At 41.6% G+C, this 16888-nt stretch overlaps 1 protein-coding gene across 1 annotated transcript in view; it reads right to left on the minus strand.

Annotated features, from left to right (window-relative positions):
- Window positions 1–12623, minus strand: part of SYT10 (synaptotagmin 10) — a 45510-nt gene extending 32887 nt beyond the window's left edge. Inside the window, exon 1 of the mRNA XM_027659647.1 lies at window positions 12406–12623. Within this exon, the coding sequence (XP_027515448.1) occupies window positions 12406–12556 (151 nt within the window). The 5' untranslated portion in view covers window positions 12557–12623. The remainder of the gene's footprint in view (window positions 1–12405) is intronic.
- Between the last annotated feature and the right edge of the window lie 4265 nt (window positions 12624–16888).

A 16888-nucleotide genomic window follows, 5' to 3' on the forward strand; every position in this document is an offset into this window, starting at 1 on the left:
ACCGTGTTTAAATATTCCTCAAGTAATGGCTGCTGCTTCTGGTTACAACAAGTTTTGACATTTTAACAGCTAATACTTTGTATTCATAACTCTGGGCTACAGGCTACTAAACTGAAGGAGTGGAAAAGTGCAAAGAGGGTTTGAGCACATTTTTTCTAGATTTTCACAGGAAGAAAAACAGTATGTATTGGGTCCACAGGACAGTATACATCTCACCAGTCCCTTTGAGAGCAAAGATAGAGAGATGAAATATAGAAAGACGAAGGTAGAAAGATGAAGGCTAGAAAGATGAAGTAGAAAATTTGGGAATGTTTTCTTTATTAATATATAATATCCAGATAACAAATACTGAACTTAAGGCCTATTCATAATGAAAAAGCATGAGAAAAGCAAAAGCATATAGAAAATGTTGTAGTCTGGAGATTTGAAAGATGCAGTTCTGTTCAAACTTACTTTGCCTTTTGTCCTGGCCAGTGTCATGGGGTAAGTGCAGATGTGCTCCTGGATTTAAGGAGTTTGGCACAAGCTGCTGCCCTGCCCTGAACACAGGTATGTCTCCCTGACCATTTCCTGCCAGACCTGAGAAAGGTGCCCCCCTTTTCTACCTGCAGATAAATGTCAAAACATAGCCCTTGGAATAAGCATGTCAGCTTAGTGAGAAATTCATACAGCAAATTTTGGAAGATGCTTCCATGAAATGAATGGATACATAATTATATCTAATAATAATGTAACACAAGAAGCAAATGATACTTTTACATATGATTTTTCTACATAATTTATCCCCAGTAGGGATTAATAGGCTATTTGGTTTAATCCAATATTTACCCTGATATTTTTCCTGAGCCCACTAATTTTTACTTGGCTTGTGCATGTTCTGCAGAAGACTGTCTTGACAAGGGAAGACATTAAGAGATACTGAATTTACAGTTTCTTTCAAAGGTTAATCACTTTGTTGCAAATTTGCATTTCTGATTTCTATTTTTGTAGTTCTAATTTACAGCCATTGCTTCTTTCATGTTTTTGCATGAGAGATTAAAAGATATGCTATGCTTCATGAGGCATGCCTATACAAAATGCAAAAAAAATAAACTGTGCCAGGAAACAAACCCAGGAGTCAAAACTCACTTGCCTATATCACTCCCTGGAACAGTTTTAAACTGGGCTAATTTATACCCTCCCAACCAATTCCTAGCTATGGATCAGGTGTTAGAATAGGACAATGATCATTCTTAGAAGGTGATCTGGATGTGGTCCTTCTGTTCCAGCAGATGACAGACAGTAAGAGCATTCACATGCTCTTGCATGTGAATTGACCTCAGTACCAGGGAACAGTCTGTAGTGGGTTGACTGATGGGTGCCAGGCGCCTGTCAAAGCTGCTCTATCATTCCCCTCCTCAGATGAACAGGGGAAAAAAAATATAACAAAAAGCTTGTGGGTTGAGATAAGGACAGGGAGCAATCACTCAGCAATTACTCTTACAGGCAAAAAAGACTCAACTTGGGGAAATTAATTTATTACCAATCAAATCAGTGTAAAATAATGACAAATAAAACACCTTTCCCCCACTTCTTCCTTCTTCCTGGGCTCAACTTCACTCCTGATTTCTCTACCTCCTCCTGCCAGTAGGACAGGGGGACAGGGAATGGGGCTGCAGTCAGTTCATCATACATTGTCTCTGTTGTTCCTTCCTCTTCAAGGGCAGGACCCATCACACTCTTCCCCTGTTCCTCCTCTCTGTCCCTCCCACACAAAACATTCCTCCACAAACTCCAGCATGAGTCTTTCTCACACACTGCTCCGGCGTGGGTCCCTTCCACTGGGTGTAGAACTTTGGGAGCAGACTGACAACAGGTTCACAAGTCCTACCAGCAAACCTGCTCCAGCATAGGTTCCTCTCTCTCTCTGTGGGTTCATAGGCCCTGCCAGGAGTTTGCTCCAGCATGGACTTCCCACAGGGTCACAGCCTCATTCATGAGTTCACCTGCTCTGGCATGGGGTCCTGCAGGAGGTGCAGGTGGATATCTGCTCCATGGGCTGCGTCGCCACGGCTTCACCACAGGCTGCAGGGGGATCTCTGCTCCGGCGTTTGGAGCACCTCCTCCTCTCCTTCTTCACCGACCTCTGTGTCTGCAGAGTTGTTCTGCTCTCACATTTTCACTCTTCCAGCTGCTGATGCACAGATTTTTTCCCCCTTAAAAACATTATCCCAGAAGTGCTACCACTGTTGCTGGTGGGCCTTGAGCAGCAATGGGTCTGTCTTGGAGCTGGCTGGCGTTGGCTCTATCAGCCATGGGGCAGACTTCTAACAGCTTCTCACAGAAGCTGCCCTGTAGACCCTCACTACCAAAACCTGGCCACACAAACCCATTATATGGTCAAAAGTGAATTTAATCTATTGATACAGAAGTATGCCCCACTGAAGGAACTTTTTTGATAAATTGAACCAGCTGAATTTTCAGGCAGGCTGGCCAATTTTTTTTCCATTCTCAAAGTGACAAAAAGTAGAACTCTTGAAAATGTTGATGATCTACCAGAAATGAATACAAAAAATAAAATAAAAAACCAAAACAAAACACACCCAAAATGAAAAACAAAAAAGCAAACCAAACCAAACCAACCAACCAATCAAAACAAACCCTAAAAATTGAAGAAGCAATTCAATTTTGGGTAATTTGCAATATTTCCAGCTCAGTTTAGAAATGGTTGGCATAATTAGATTACATTTTGTGAGGAAGACTTTAAGAAATGAAAATTGTAGGGTGTTTTTTCATTTAGAAAATGTTGAAAAAGGATGTTTTAAGAACTTTAAAACTGCTGGAAACATTTCAAAACCAGATATATGAAAATTGATCCTTTCCAGTAGAGTTTCAATTTGATGAAGAGATACTATCATCTGGAAAACATTCCATCAAAGCATTTCTAGCCAATTCTAATTTAAGTTTTTCACTGCAAGACATTTTTCAAGCCTTCAAATAACTTGGTGTCTCCTTTCAACACCTACTGCTGCACTTCAGCTTTCTCTAAGCTGTTTTACTGTATTTCTACTAAACTGTTTAAAATTTGAAGTTGCTCCTAAAATCTTTACAGAAAATATATGTTTTAAAACCCTAAAATAATCGCATGAAATATCTGAAGTCTGAAGAGCAGAGATAAGGAGCTAGTTCTACAAACAGTTGTAGTCTCCGTTTTTGCTATTTTAGTAATAAATTAAAAACCCTCACATATTGTATTTTGTAATGCAACAGATACTTAAAGAGAAACAACATATTTTAATTGCAAAAAAAATTGAGCAAAAATAGTTCACTACGAGAAAGTATTTATTACATTTACATCCACAATTGCTAAAAAGCAATCAGAATGCCATATAAATTGACATAAAAAGCATATTGCTTAATGTCCTTACTTCTGTCAGTCACTCTATTGAGCAATTGCCAGAGGTTTGTTGTTGCATGATGACTGAAATCATTTGAAGAACAATCAAATGGAGCTTCCCAAAGTCTTTGTGTGTTAGACTGGATATGTGTCTTATATTACCTTTTTACAGGAGTTTTTGTTAAGGAATATATAATAGAGTTCTGCAGACTAGGAGTTTCTTCATATCCCTTCCACAGATACCTGGTTAGGAACTAAAATGGGTACTGAAGAATGGATATGTCATCAGACAAAGGTTGTGCTTCACATACAAAATATTATTTAGAGTAGTAGAACTGGTGACAAATTCAAAGACTGCTCAAGTTTTTATGGGCAGAAGGAGACTGATTCTGCTGGTGACAGCACTCATTGTCAACATTGTGAACAATGTTCTCACTGGTCACCAGGAAGAAAGAAAAGAAAAACTGTCTCAAATTAGAAGTAGTTGTTTGACAACTCTTTTTCTGAGCTGATAATTGCAGTTTTTCTTTAATGGTAAAGATTTGCACAGAACAGATTATTTTTCTGAGTATTCATCTCCAGATAAAAAGCATTATGCTTTTCCCATTCTTGTTCTCATGCTGGGTATACTCAGTAATGTGAAGAAAATCCTTTTTTTTCTCACAACACCCCCTTCTGATCAGTGGAAGATCTTCCAATGATTTCAGTGGAGTTATCATTTCAGTCCTGGTAAACTTGCTTTACTGACCTCTGTCCTTAATATCATCTTCATAGTCTTTATACAGAAAGTACCCTGTTTCCCCATGGTTTTATATATCAAACTACTCTTTCAAGATATGGAATTCTGAACAATTTTATATTTCTCATTTGAGACAGGCATGTCTATTTGAGAAGCTTCAAAATCTCTGCATTTTAAGAAATATCCTAGATACATTTCTACCATAAAAGGCTCCTTGATAGCCAGTCTTTTGGCTTTTACACAAGTACTTCAGAAATATCCCCTGTTTTGTTTGTTTGGTTGGTTGGTTTTTTCCCCTGGATGCTAGGTAGTGTTTTGAGCAATGGTTTCTGTACCATGGCTTCTAAAAATTTCTTGTTTGGAACTTGACTCAGAAAAGTTCTGCCCATGAATCCATTTGCAAACATGCACACTGGCAGACTTCCATTTCCAAACCAATTAAGGTCACTTATGTTTTAGACAGTGCCCAGACAACATATGCCTCTTGAGGCTTAACTTTGGGAAAACATACTCCACAAACCCATGATTCTGAAGAGAGAGAGAGAGACCACATAGTGCTGTGATGTAGCTGCCCATGTGTACGAGAGTGAGGCACATGTCTGATGCAAACCATACTAAAAAGAACATATTCTTGCCAGCAAATGAATAGGTGGAAAAGGAACACATGGAAAAAAAGTGTGGGGGGATTATGTTCTCTTTCGACCCACTTTTTTGTCTATATCTGATCCTGGTTCTTTTACATATTTAAAGTACAATGTCTGTAACCTTTTTTCAAATATGTTTTTCTTTAAACTTGTTCATCATCCAAGAGGAACTTCACCCTTTCCAAAATAAGGGAACTCTTGTGTCTGTAATGCCACAAGTCAGCTCAATCAGATAAATTAATGTCTCTGATTTTCTAGGATTTGAAGGGAAGCAAGAGCCTCATAAATTATAAAAGGTCTGGGGCCAATAAATCTCCCTTATTCCCATGTATATGAACTAGTTAGTCCAACCCACCATTTCTGTTGTTCAGTTTTCCTTGGGGAAATTTTAAGCATGCAAAAGTTTGCTGGTGTTAATTCTTACTCTGCATTAGCAGATCTTCCACAATTACCTCTGTGTCATCCAAATCCCTTCAGATGGGGATATGTTGCTTTAGCATGCCTCAGAAAGTGGTAGGGTGCAGAGTCTCGTGTTTTTTCACGTAACCTAAACCTGTCAAAACACCCAACTTATATTTCAAATGACAAAAAACAGCCTTTCACTTAAAAGTGTAGGTATGACCTCCTCCCCTGTTCTCATGGAGAAGCATGCTTTGAAGACCTTCCTCAAACCTTTTTACTCTGGCCCTATTGTGAATGTGTTCCCTCCTAGGCTGTTAATTCATTCAACACAGCCATCACCATCTACCTGCTGGTGTGTCACTTCTCAATGCTAACAGAGTTCTATGGTGGCATATTTCCTGACAGTAAGGGAACTAAATGAAGTCAGGTATCACTGTGATTTACTACATGATTACAGCACAAAGAATTATTAATCTCTTGTCAACATCAATTTATCTAAGTTGTTTTAGAGAGGATGGCTCTCACTTTTGTCTGACTGGGTCAAGTTTTTTTGCCTGCGGTGTAGGAAGAAAAAGACATTGCACATTGCCCTCTCATCTGTAACACACTACATGTAAACTATTGGTCTTCACTCCCAAGGTTTTTCTGGCCTACCTGCTTTTCTACTTGTTGACTCTCACTTAATCTCAATAGGAAGGAACTCTCTGCTTGACCCAGATCTGCCCATGTAGCTTTCCATTAAACACAAAAAACCCCAGCTTTGGGCTTGGTCCCATGATGCTCTCGCACTTGTGAGGATGTCTCTGTGTCTGCAAGAAACCCTCATTATCCTCTTTCAGATGAGAAAGGGAAATGAAAACACATCATAAGCTCACTGGACTGCCATTCATCATAAGCATATCACAGCTGTAAAGAGGTTCATGCAGCTCAAGTGTCATTTTTGAATTGTCATGGTTATGTTTATTCTCACCCAGCATTATATAACAAACTTCTCAGACATAGGACAGGACATGAGAAAACACTACGTCTCTTCATTATTACAGATTTGTCTTCCAGATGCTATAAATGTTTCTGCATTTTTCATCTGTATTTCTTTACAAAATGAGTATAGAGGAAGATTCTGTTGTAAAGCTCTTGTTTTTAGTGTGTATTGCTGCTGTCTGCATATTAAGCACTTTTGCATTGTTGTGACTGCCTTCACATTTGCCGTAAATAAATCTGGCCTCAGTGGTATATTTACCCCTCTGCTTTGCCTTTACACTGCTGAATTAGATGCATTTATGATTTTCACAGCTTGTTAACACTGATTTTGTAAGTTATATATTTCAGTAACCCTGCATTTTTTTCCCACCAGGTTATATATTTCTCTGGTAGCAACATTATTCTAATCAGGTGCTGAACTCTGTGGTAAATAATTTGGTTGGTCTGCTAACTTGAAATGTTTATTACTTAATTTTACCGCATTTCCCTGTAGCAGAGATGCTCAGTTTCCTTTCTCTGTAACAGAATGCTCAATTGTGTCACACAACTGCTACTTTCTCATGAAGAAAAATATTCCTTTCCTGTATGACGTTGTCCTATATTCTTTTCCTGTCCTACATTGATAGCAGTAGTCTTCACATTTGTTCAATCTATTTCTTGTCCCCTTCATGTTAACCTTGGCACAGCTGAGAAGAACTTAGAAGCACTCTACAGGGCAAATCTGTTCTTCCTCCTCCCCTAAATATATCCAGGCAGCGTAGGCATACCTACAGCTTAAACTCTTTGTGTATGCCTGTGTGGATGAGCACGTGCATGTTTAAAGGAACCAGAACTAAATGTAAATCATCAGATCCCATCTAGGAGGTTGAGGGTTGTCAGGGAAGCATCTGACAGCCAATGGGAAACTCATGCCAGCTATAGCAGGAGGACACAAGACATTGATCTTCATGGAAGAATGAGACTTTGTTACAGAATGGCCATGTGTAGGAGGCTCCAGTGTTTTCTCTACTCCCTCTATAATCTATAGTAAACTGTGAATCAGGGGTAGGGTTATAAACTTGGTAGGTTAAACTTTTATGTTAATAAAATAACTGTGAGTAGAATATTAAGATGAATAACAAATGATCCTGTAGAAGCCAATGCTCTTTGTACTGTCAACTTTAAAAAATCAATTGTCTGACAAGCAAAAGAGCAAGAATGAATATCACTCTCTAGGTACTCTCTACCCACTCCAGTGGGCTACAGTATGCCATTCCTGGCAGGGAAGCAGCTGGGTTCCCAGCTTTGTAATAAACATTGGTCACCCATGAGAACTGATAATGAGATAGTAAAGTTTTGCATGACCAGCAGGCCTAAAAAAAAGCAAAGACAGTAGAAAGTAACCACCATTTGCAGAGGACATAAAATGAATTTTAAACATGTGTCCCTAGAGCAGAATGCCCAAACTCCTCTCATTATGCTGTATGTAATTTGCTTAATCTTCAGAAATGCTCACAACTGGAACTTTCAATATGCTGGGTTCCATTGAAAATGAGGAGGTATGCCTAACCGGAAAAAATGAATTAGAGTCCTTTATTAGTCAGATATCCTGAGCTAAAATACAGGCATAACCACATTGCACATATGAATTTTGGAGACTTATAGAAATAAATAATTTACTGGGCTCAGATATAAACTATGTTAGGTGCAACCCTGCACATCCACCTCCTGTTTATTTTCCACCTAAACTCTTACAACTGACATCTTAACCATTTTACCCAAATGTTCTGGAGGTGTAAAATAAAAACAAAACAGCTGCACATGTAATCGAGCATTTTGCCAAAAATTGTATTGAGAAGAAAGCTCACATAGTAATCTAATAATATAAAGATTCCATAAACATAAACAGCTTCCTAATCTTTTCACTTGAGCATTCCCCTGAGATGAGAATGAATAGTTCTTGTAATTACCAGGGCAGACAATGTAACAACAGATGTCTATCTTCACTAATTGTCTAAAGTTCCTAGAAATTTACAAAATTATTTATCTCACTAAGATTCTTTGCTATGAGTTTTGTAGATTAATTATCCATCACACTAAATATGATTATCCCTTCCTGACCCAAGCAGTGAGCAGTAATTGAGGGTCCTAACGTGGTGGTGCTGTCACTGAGAGCAAAAAACATATTGAATAATCAGTCTTTTCTTCATGTAATCCTGTTTACTCACAAAGAAAGTACAAACTCTTATTTCTCTGGTTCACAGCAAACATGAATATCTCTCCTTTCTGCTTTGTTGCTTCATTTTGTTGCACTCTGTCTTCCCAGAGACATACTCACCATTTTTTATTGTGTCACTGGCTTCCTCTTCTTTGTGTTTGATTCTGTTATCTTTGTCATGCTTTTTTCTCCTATCTAGACACCTACACTATCAAAAAAATCAGTGCCCAGCCTCTCTGCTTCCCTGTGAAACTTCTTGGGTCATGAGGTCAACACTGTCTCATATTTTGCTTTGATCCTGTGACTGGATGGTGCATCTTCTGCCTCAAGTAGCTGATTCCTTTTAGAAACCTGGTTGCTTTTCATGGTCTAGCTGAACAGAAAGCAATCACCACACTCACTAACACAGCTATATCAATGTAGTTCTTGCTGCATTTTCAAATATTTTCAACTTCCAGAACATGTTTTTATTCTTTTATTAAATAGAAATAGTCTGCTCTCCTTTTCACCATCTACTCTTTTATTTTCTGAAAGGTTCTTTGCACTATTCTTTCCTTTCCAAATATGAGTCTCGTCCTCATTTACAGAATCACAGAATATTCTGAGTTGGAAGGGACCCACAAGGATCATCAAGTCCAACTTCTGTCCCTGTGCAGAACATTTCCAATAATCACACCATGTTCCTGAGAGCATTGTCCAAACACTTCTAGAACTCTGTCAGGCTTACTGAAGTTTAGAGTTCTTTCTTTCAACGAAACCTTAGTAGTGCTACCTTTGTGACACTTTTAGGTATCTTTTTGAGATAAGGAAAACAGAAGGAACCCATCATTTAAAGAGAGAACATGCTATCCCAATATAGCTATTGGTTATTTTTTATTTTCTCTCCTCTTTACACTGCCTCTGTGGCTATTTGCTTTTTGGATTTCCATTGAAGGGTGAAAGTTTAGCTGTGATTCTATAACATAACAACATATAATAATAAGCCATTATTCTGTAATAACCATCTCAGAGTCTTCTCTTCCTCACATATTCCAAAAGTCACAGAATTACAGAATATGCTGAGTTGGAAGGGACCCACCAGAATCATCGCGTCTAACTCTTAGCCCTGCACAAGTCCTCCTTACAACTCAATTATCTTCTTACTACAGTGCTTTTTTCTCCACACACTTCAGTCCTTGTTGCAGGAGCTAATTCCCAACACACTGCTATTGCTGGAGCCCCAGAGAGTAGATAACTGAACAGGTTCCGTGATGCGTGTTACCCAGTGTGGGCATACACTGGGAAAGTGCTTTCCACAGTATCATTTGGGATTTACAGCAAAACTGATAGGGCTAAATTAGCCATTCCTCGAGGCTCTCTACCATACAGTTACAGCTGCATAACAACAGACCTGTGGAGAATTTACTCAGGCAAGAAGGATATGGCTACATGATATGGATTCTCACACCAAATGCTTCCACCCTATGTATGAGGCACAGATTCAGACAAACACAAATATTTATGACTTATGTTCTCAGAACAATTATGAAGAACACTTGACATTTCTACCTTTAATGGACAGGAACTATGGATGCTCAACACTTTGGACAACATTAGCTTTATCCATAGAGACGATAAGGAGCTCTATGTGCATCTGAAGAGCAGAAGAAATAGAGCATGGCTCACCTTTCAGTGACAACATTTCTCTCAGCCTAAACTGTATTTAGAATTTTTCTGTTCATAAAACTGATGCAAGTGATATTTATATCTTGTCCAAGTGTTTACATATTAAAATATTGTCAATTATCAACAACGACAGTGTGTCTGTTCCTCCTCTGGAGACATAAAGTATTAATATACATTCATTAGCAGTGTTATTAATGAGACAGTGCTCAATATAATGTGCATGTCAATAAATCTGACACCCATCATCTAATGATAGTTTCCTTTTAAGGAGAAAAAAGTGACATTCAGGAATTCACCTGAGATATGGGACCAGTTGTTCAAGCCCCTGGTCTGTTAATTATAATTTCTTTTCTTAATTCAACAATTGCAAGGTAGTTAGGGTTTACAAATGAAAGACCAACAAGATCCTTGACTTTCAAGAAATGTTTAAAAAGAAGCTCCTGTTACTGTACACAATGCAATATCAAACCAAGTGTTGAAGACTTATATTTTCTAAATAGCAGATCTTGGTCTACTTCATGGGATGTTTTGTATTCTTCATATCCCACCTGTTCATACAACAACTTTGTTTTTATATGTCACCTAATATATGACACTGACTCTCTGTGCAGTACTCTCTAAAAATCCGATCAACTCTTTTCAGAGCCCAAGTTTCCAGGCTCCATAGGGTACTGTCATTTTCATTCACCCTTTTACTATTTGGAGGATGACGGCTAACACAGTGAATGATCGATCAGAACATGTTCAGTACTTGGCATTTATAAAGCACAATAAGTTAATGATCCGTGCTGGACGAGTAGGCTGCGACCCCCGCGCCCCCGGTGCCTGCCTGCCCTGCCCCGGAGGCGGGATTGGCAGGGGAAGGGGCGCCCGCGGGGAACCGAGACCCACTGGGTCGGGCCGGGCTGGGTCAGGCAGGATCAGAAACAGGTTTTTTGATCTGAGATATTACAAATAACCCTGAGTTTTGCAGTAAAAGCTGTGGATATTAGAAGAGAAGAAAAGAAAAAAAATAAAAATATCAGCTGCGGCCACAGAGAGAGCGCAGCTGGGGCACACGCTGAGAGCCTGCTGCTTTACATGACCTGGTGTTAATTTATTTAATTTACACTATACACTTGGCATTTGCTGGCCATAATGCAAGTTGTACATTTGCATTTATGGGCAGACAGAAGAGATTATCAACCCCTACCGTCAGAAATCAAGCAAAGAACTTCGACTAATTTTCAAGCCCTCTCCTAAAAAAGTGCCAAGGAAAGCAAGGTGTCCGGGGAGTACTGCACAGGATAATGTAAAAGCACAGATCCAGTTCCGAAAGATGCAGAAAATCCAGAAATCAGGGATCAAAGATACCACTTTTAGGATTCAAAATCTTGGTTTCGATACCGACAATTTTCCTGGCTTCCGAATGCTTGAATAAATCCGAATTCCCTCCTTCCACCCTCCCCAAATTTTTCTGGATGAGTCCTGGACCAGAGTGCTGCCCTGACTTCACAGGTTCCCACCGACCGCCAGACAGCTCTCCTGCCGCCCTCGGCGATTAGCGGAGAGGGTGTAAAATACCTCAAACCCGCTCAGAATTGGGATAATGCGAGCCGCGGACTGGTGAGCTGCGCCCCGAGCCTGGGCTGAGCCCCGAGTCCGGGCTGAGCCCCAAACCCGGGCTGAGCCCCAAACCCGGGCTGAGCCCCAAGCCGTGTCTGCTGTCCGTCCTCCCGCCGCCGCCCCGCCGCACAACCTGTTGCCGGGGCCGCCAGCGCGACCCACCAAACGCAGAAGGACGGCCGGGGAGAAGGGAGAGGGCGAGAGGGTTCAGCCCACGTGTGGCGCGCCCGTCGCACGGAACCACTGCCCACCCGTGGCAAGAACATCAGAGGCAGCCCCTCTGCTCCGCTCCCCGCGCGCACGGCCCCGCAAATACACGCAGCAGCCCGGGTCCGAGCTTTGCCTAAGGAGAAACTCCCGCCGCGGGGAAAACCTCGCCGGAGCGGAGCTGCGAGGGGGCAAACGAGGGAGCTGCGGGGGGTATGGGACCGTCTCCGAAGACGAGGCTCCAACCGGCGGCGAGGCTCGCACGCCGGCGGCGATTTCTCTCCCCTCGGCATCTCTCGGTGCTCCCTGCGCTCACGCCCGCATCCTCGCCCGCTGCCCCGCGTTTCCCCCCGGAGCGCTGTCCCCCACCCCAGCGGTCCTGGCGCTTCCCTCGCTGCTTCTCGGGAGCCTCCGCGGTCTGCGAGAGGGAGAGGATTTAAAAGCTGGCTGTGTGCCTGCCCCCCTTCCGCCCCCTCCGCACGCAGGGAAAGCAAAGGAAAAAGTTGCGCTCTCCGGCCGCCCACGCCGTCCCTGTCCGCGCCGCGGCGGCGGCAGGACGAGCCCGGCGGCGGGTCCCGTGTATCGGTACCTGTGCCACCGATGCCCTGCCGGGCCGTCTCCAGGGGGAAGATGCCAGCGCACTTCTCCCGCTCCACCTGCCCGCCCAGGCACAGCTCCGAGATGATCTGCAGCGCCTTGTGGCAGAGGCTGCCCACGCCGTCCTCCGCCTGGAAACTCATCTTCTGCCCCGGCCGCCCTCCCGCTTAGGCCATGGCCGGAGCGGGACGGCTCCGCGCTCGACCCGCGCTGCCTCCCGCGGGGAGCGGAGCGGGGCGGAGCGGCGGCGGCGGCGGGAGCGGCGCGAGTGAACCGAAGAAGTAGTGAAGGGGGAGGGGGGGAGACACAAAAAAAAAAGGGGGGGGAGGGAAAAAAATAAAAAGGGGGTGAAAAAAATAAACATCCACTTAGCAACGCCTTTTGTGGCTGCGGGCTCTGGCAGGCGGCTCGGCCAATGGCAGCCCGGCGCAGGGGGCGGGGGGCCCTCGCATCCCCCGGGAAACTTTTCCTTCCCCCGCCCCACGGCTCCGGTCGGGGCGCGGTGCGGTGGGCGGCGGCCTCGGTCAGGGGCTGTGCCGGGACGGGTGGTGCGGGGCGGTGAGGGGGCTGCGGTGGGGCTGGCGTCCCCTTCCCCCGTCCCCTTCCCCGCGACAGAACCCCCCGGCCCCGCGGGGCAGCGGTGGCAGCGGGGCGCTCCAGGCGGAGCTCTTCGGCTGCTCATCGCGCCGGGAGGACGAGGCAGAGTTGATTCCCCACCACTCCGATCATTCTTCCCCCAACGCTGTTTCTGAGGTGACCTGGGCAGTGGGATCTTCGGCACGGTCTGTCGAGCCACGTCAGATAACTTCGTTAACCAAATCGCCGTCTCCACTCCGCTTCCCCAGCAGCAGAATTACCAAACAGTTAACTTCGGCTATTTCTTTATCTTATAAAGAGTTAGAGGAACCTTGCGGTTCTCTGGTCTATTTCCTCAAGAAGTTCTGTAAAGTTGGGTTATTTTATAGATAAAAAGTTCCAACGTGTGTCTGAACACACTTTTGAAAATCAGCACAGCATATACCGCTAGTGGCTGTTTCAGTTATTGTCTGTGGAGCTGAACAAGACTTTAGCTGTCAATTTGTTCATATACTTGCTGAAATTCTGATACATTTTTACATATGTGAAGAAAATTTCTTCTAGTTCGATGGCATACATATGCCTTATAATACTTAATTCTAATTAGGCATAGTTGAAGGACTAGTCTGCTAGCAGTTTACTTAGCAGCTAAGGAAACTTTATTACTGCCTGTAGTCTGCTGCTTGAGTGTCTTGGTTTCATAAAAATGAGAAGTTGTGTACTGCTGTGCTATTTTTTTCCCCTCTGGATTTTGAATTTTTTTATCCACTACCAGTAAATTAACAAATTTAACAAACTGTAAAGTTGAACAGTCAAAAGCTTTATAACCATCACTAAATAACTGTAAATTATTAAATTATACAATAAATGATCATTCCAGTTTTAATTCTGAGATTCTGTACTTAATATAGTATAGACACTTGTTAAAAACACAAGATGATAGTTCTCAAAAACAGGCTTTTGGCATTTTGAAGGTTCATGCATTTATGCATATGAATTCATACACAGGCGTTTTTCAAAACCTTAGGAAAGTAATAGACTGTGTTGTATACAAACTGTAACATCTGTTCCATAGAGCTTTTTCACAGATACAGAATGTATTTCAGAAATATCAGATGCTACTAAAGAAATCATTCCCTGAGACTGGCATTGTCAAAACCCTGTGTTAAAGCTGCAGAATGTTCTGACGAATCTTAGAATGTTTAGACTGTAACTAGTAAGGGCAGGGAACTGTGTAGGTTTATTTGAAGACTTCTTTAACCCTCATAGGGACTTAGATCTGTATAATTATCTCATTAAAGTAAGCTTGCTAGCAATAAAAAGATATGTACATATTTTCATTACAGTGAAGGCAAGTGATGCCTACGTCCAAACTTCAAAATATGAACATATTTACTATCTGTGTGACATTTACAGTCCTCTCCTCAAAATTCTGTCATGCATCACCAACTAATAATTAAGCAGTCTGTTTATCTTTGAGACATACCCAGAACTCTAGCAAAAGCTGACAGGAGATGCATGTACAGACTGATGAAGAAAGGGTCCTAAACAGAAATTGATTTTAAGGAGAGTAAGGACTGCACCTAAAGGCTGGGAGCTAAGCTCTTCCATTTCTGAACTTTTCTACAGACCAACTGTGCCCATGGATGCATCACGCAGTCCACAAATGAAATTTTCTGTCTCTGAAGTTACTGGCAGTTTTACCACTGATTATAGTAGAGTCAAAGTTTTGCACATGGATCAGTTTGCTACCCCAGTTGTTTATTTAGGCAGCGAGACTTTGATGCTTTCTTATATTGCTCATCTTTGCACACAAGAACTTCATTTCAGTGAAGATGATACCACCTTACTACTATTGATAGTATTGATAAGTACACAGATACAGAAAAGTACAAGCAGGTACATTCTACATAAGTAAAATGAATTAAAAAAACTGAACAACCCCCCCAAAATAACAAAACCAAAACCCCAAAAATCTAAACAAGCATTTAAAGACTGAGATTTTCAGTTAGATAGCTGGAGACATGTACCCAGCTCTTATCTCTCTTAGCTGTTCTGAATATTTTAAAAAATGCCTTTAGATATACAGAAAATACCAACTACACTGAGTAGTCTCACTGTATCTTTATCAAATGCATCACTGTCTAAACCTCATTCTTCAGTAAGTAGCATAGATGTAAACTTAAATTCATCAACAAAATAGTTTTTCTCAGTCTAAGTACTATGACATTATTATCTCTAGGAGATTAATGATTCTGCTTGTGAGATGTGCTCACAAACTTGTCCTAAACCAGTTCCAGACAAAATTTTTGTTGTTGGAGTCAAGTTATGGATGAAGGAAATGCTTCACTCTTCTATTGAGGAGGTTAGTCTGAAATGTGAATTCAGATTAGGAATCATGGAATTTTTTCCAATGTGTTATTTCAGTAGAAATTTTCAGTGGAAAACTACTTTTTCTGCATATGAAAGGATATAACAGCTTGTTTTCTAGCTTCAACTCCCACTGCTTTGATTTTCAATAGCATCACAGTTTTTAAATGAATATGCAGTTGCATTGTGTTCCCTTGTATCCGCAAAGACCATTAATTGCCCCCTCAGAAGTGGTCTCAGTCTGTGTCGCCAGATATGATGTTTTAGAACACAGGGAACTCATGCCTCACAGGTTCTAGTCAGTGGAATCAGACCAGACCTTATCAACTCTTGCTGTACTGGTTGATGGTCATTACCAAGTTCAAACTGGCTTGACTGCTTTTTGTCGAAAGATGTTGATTAAGGAAGAAAATTTCCCTTCTTTCCAATTAATTGCATGTATTTACATCTTCACACTGTCCATGCAATATTCAACCAGTGATTAGGGTACTATGCTTTGGAGGGGAAGACCATGGCACGAATACCCAGTTTTGTAGGATGTATCCTTGAACAAACACTGTGTTGGGAGTTTTGAAGTTTAGTCAATATAGGTAGCCCAAAGGCAGATAAGGTTCAGAAGTCTTTCATGGTTAAGCTGCACTACTAAACGTAAGGCTACAAATTACCCGGTGTAAATGAGTGGAGGCCTAGTAATTTGCAAAGGAAGAATAGGCTAGTCTAGTGAGTACTGAATCAAAAGTACTTTTTCTTCTGCAGGTGATGGTAAGCAGGTGTAAGAGTAGCCATAGTAGTGGTACACTCTGCAGTTCTTAGCTCTTGACCACTTTCTGAAGTGAATTTCTATGACATTCAGCTAGAGTGCCAGTGCACCATGCCAAAAATGTCAGCAACAGACAGTAGTCTCTGCCTGCATTCATAACCATGTTTGCAAGCAGAGGCTGGCTCTGAGGGCACTGCTGGGTTTGGCAAATGGAAGTTTTGTAGAATTACCTAGGGAGAACCATGATTTGCTCTTCAATCTTCAACAGCTCCCTGTTGTGCTTCTCGTACATCATGCTTGTTTATTTTTGCATAAGAACTTTGTAGTTCTAACAAGGTAACAACCTGGTCTTACTTGGAACCTTCAAGTGTTTCTTTTTACCTCAGATTAGATTTTGGCCTTGGTCTCTTAATTTGGAATTTAATAAGGATATCAAAAAAGCATCAGGGCCTGGGGAAAAGAGGCATTTCAACAATCAGCTTTTAAGAAGTTATGAGTACAAGAAAAAATTGGAAACATTGGTTACAAACACAGTTTGTCTTGCAACATTTACAAATATATTTTTTTTTATTCTATGATAGTATCTCCATAATTTTACATCCCTTACAAACAGTAATATAAACCCTGAAACCTTAAAGATTGCTTTATTCTATCTACATATTTTTAATCGTCTAATTTTGAGTAAGAAGTGGAAAAAAAAAAAAAAAGAGAGCTGTCTGATTGACATTATTACAGTTATACAGCAATCCAGGAGACAGTCAAAGTGGAA

The sequence above is a fragment of the Corapipo altera genome, unplaced genomic scaffold (assembly GCF_003945725.1).
Source record: "Corapipo altera isolate COAL_440 unplaced genomic scaffold, ASM394572v1 1, whole genome shotgun sequence".
Classification (NCBI taxonomy): domain Eukaryota; kingdom Metazoa; phylum Chordata; class Aves; order Passeriformes; family Pipridae; genus Corapipo; species Corapipo altera.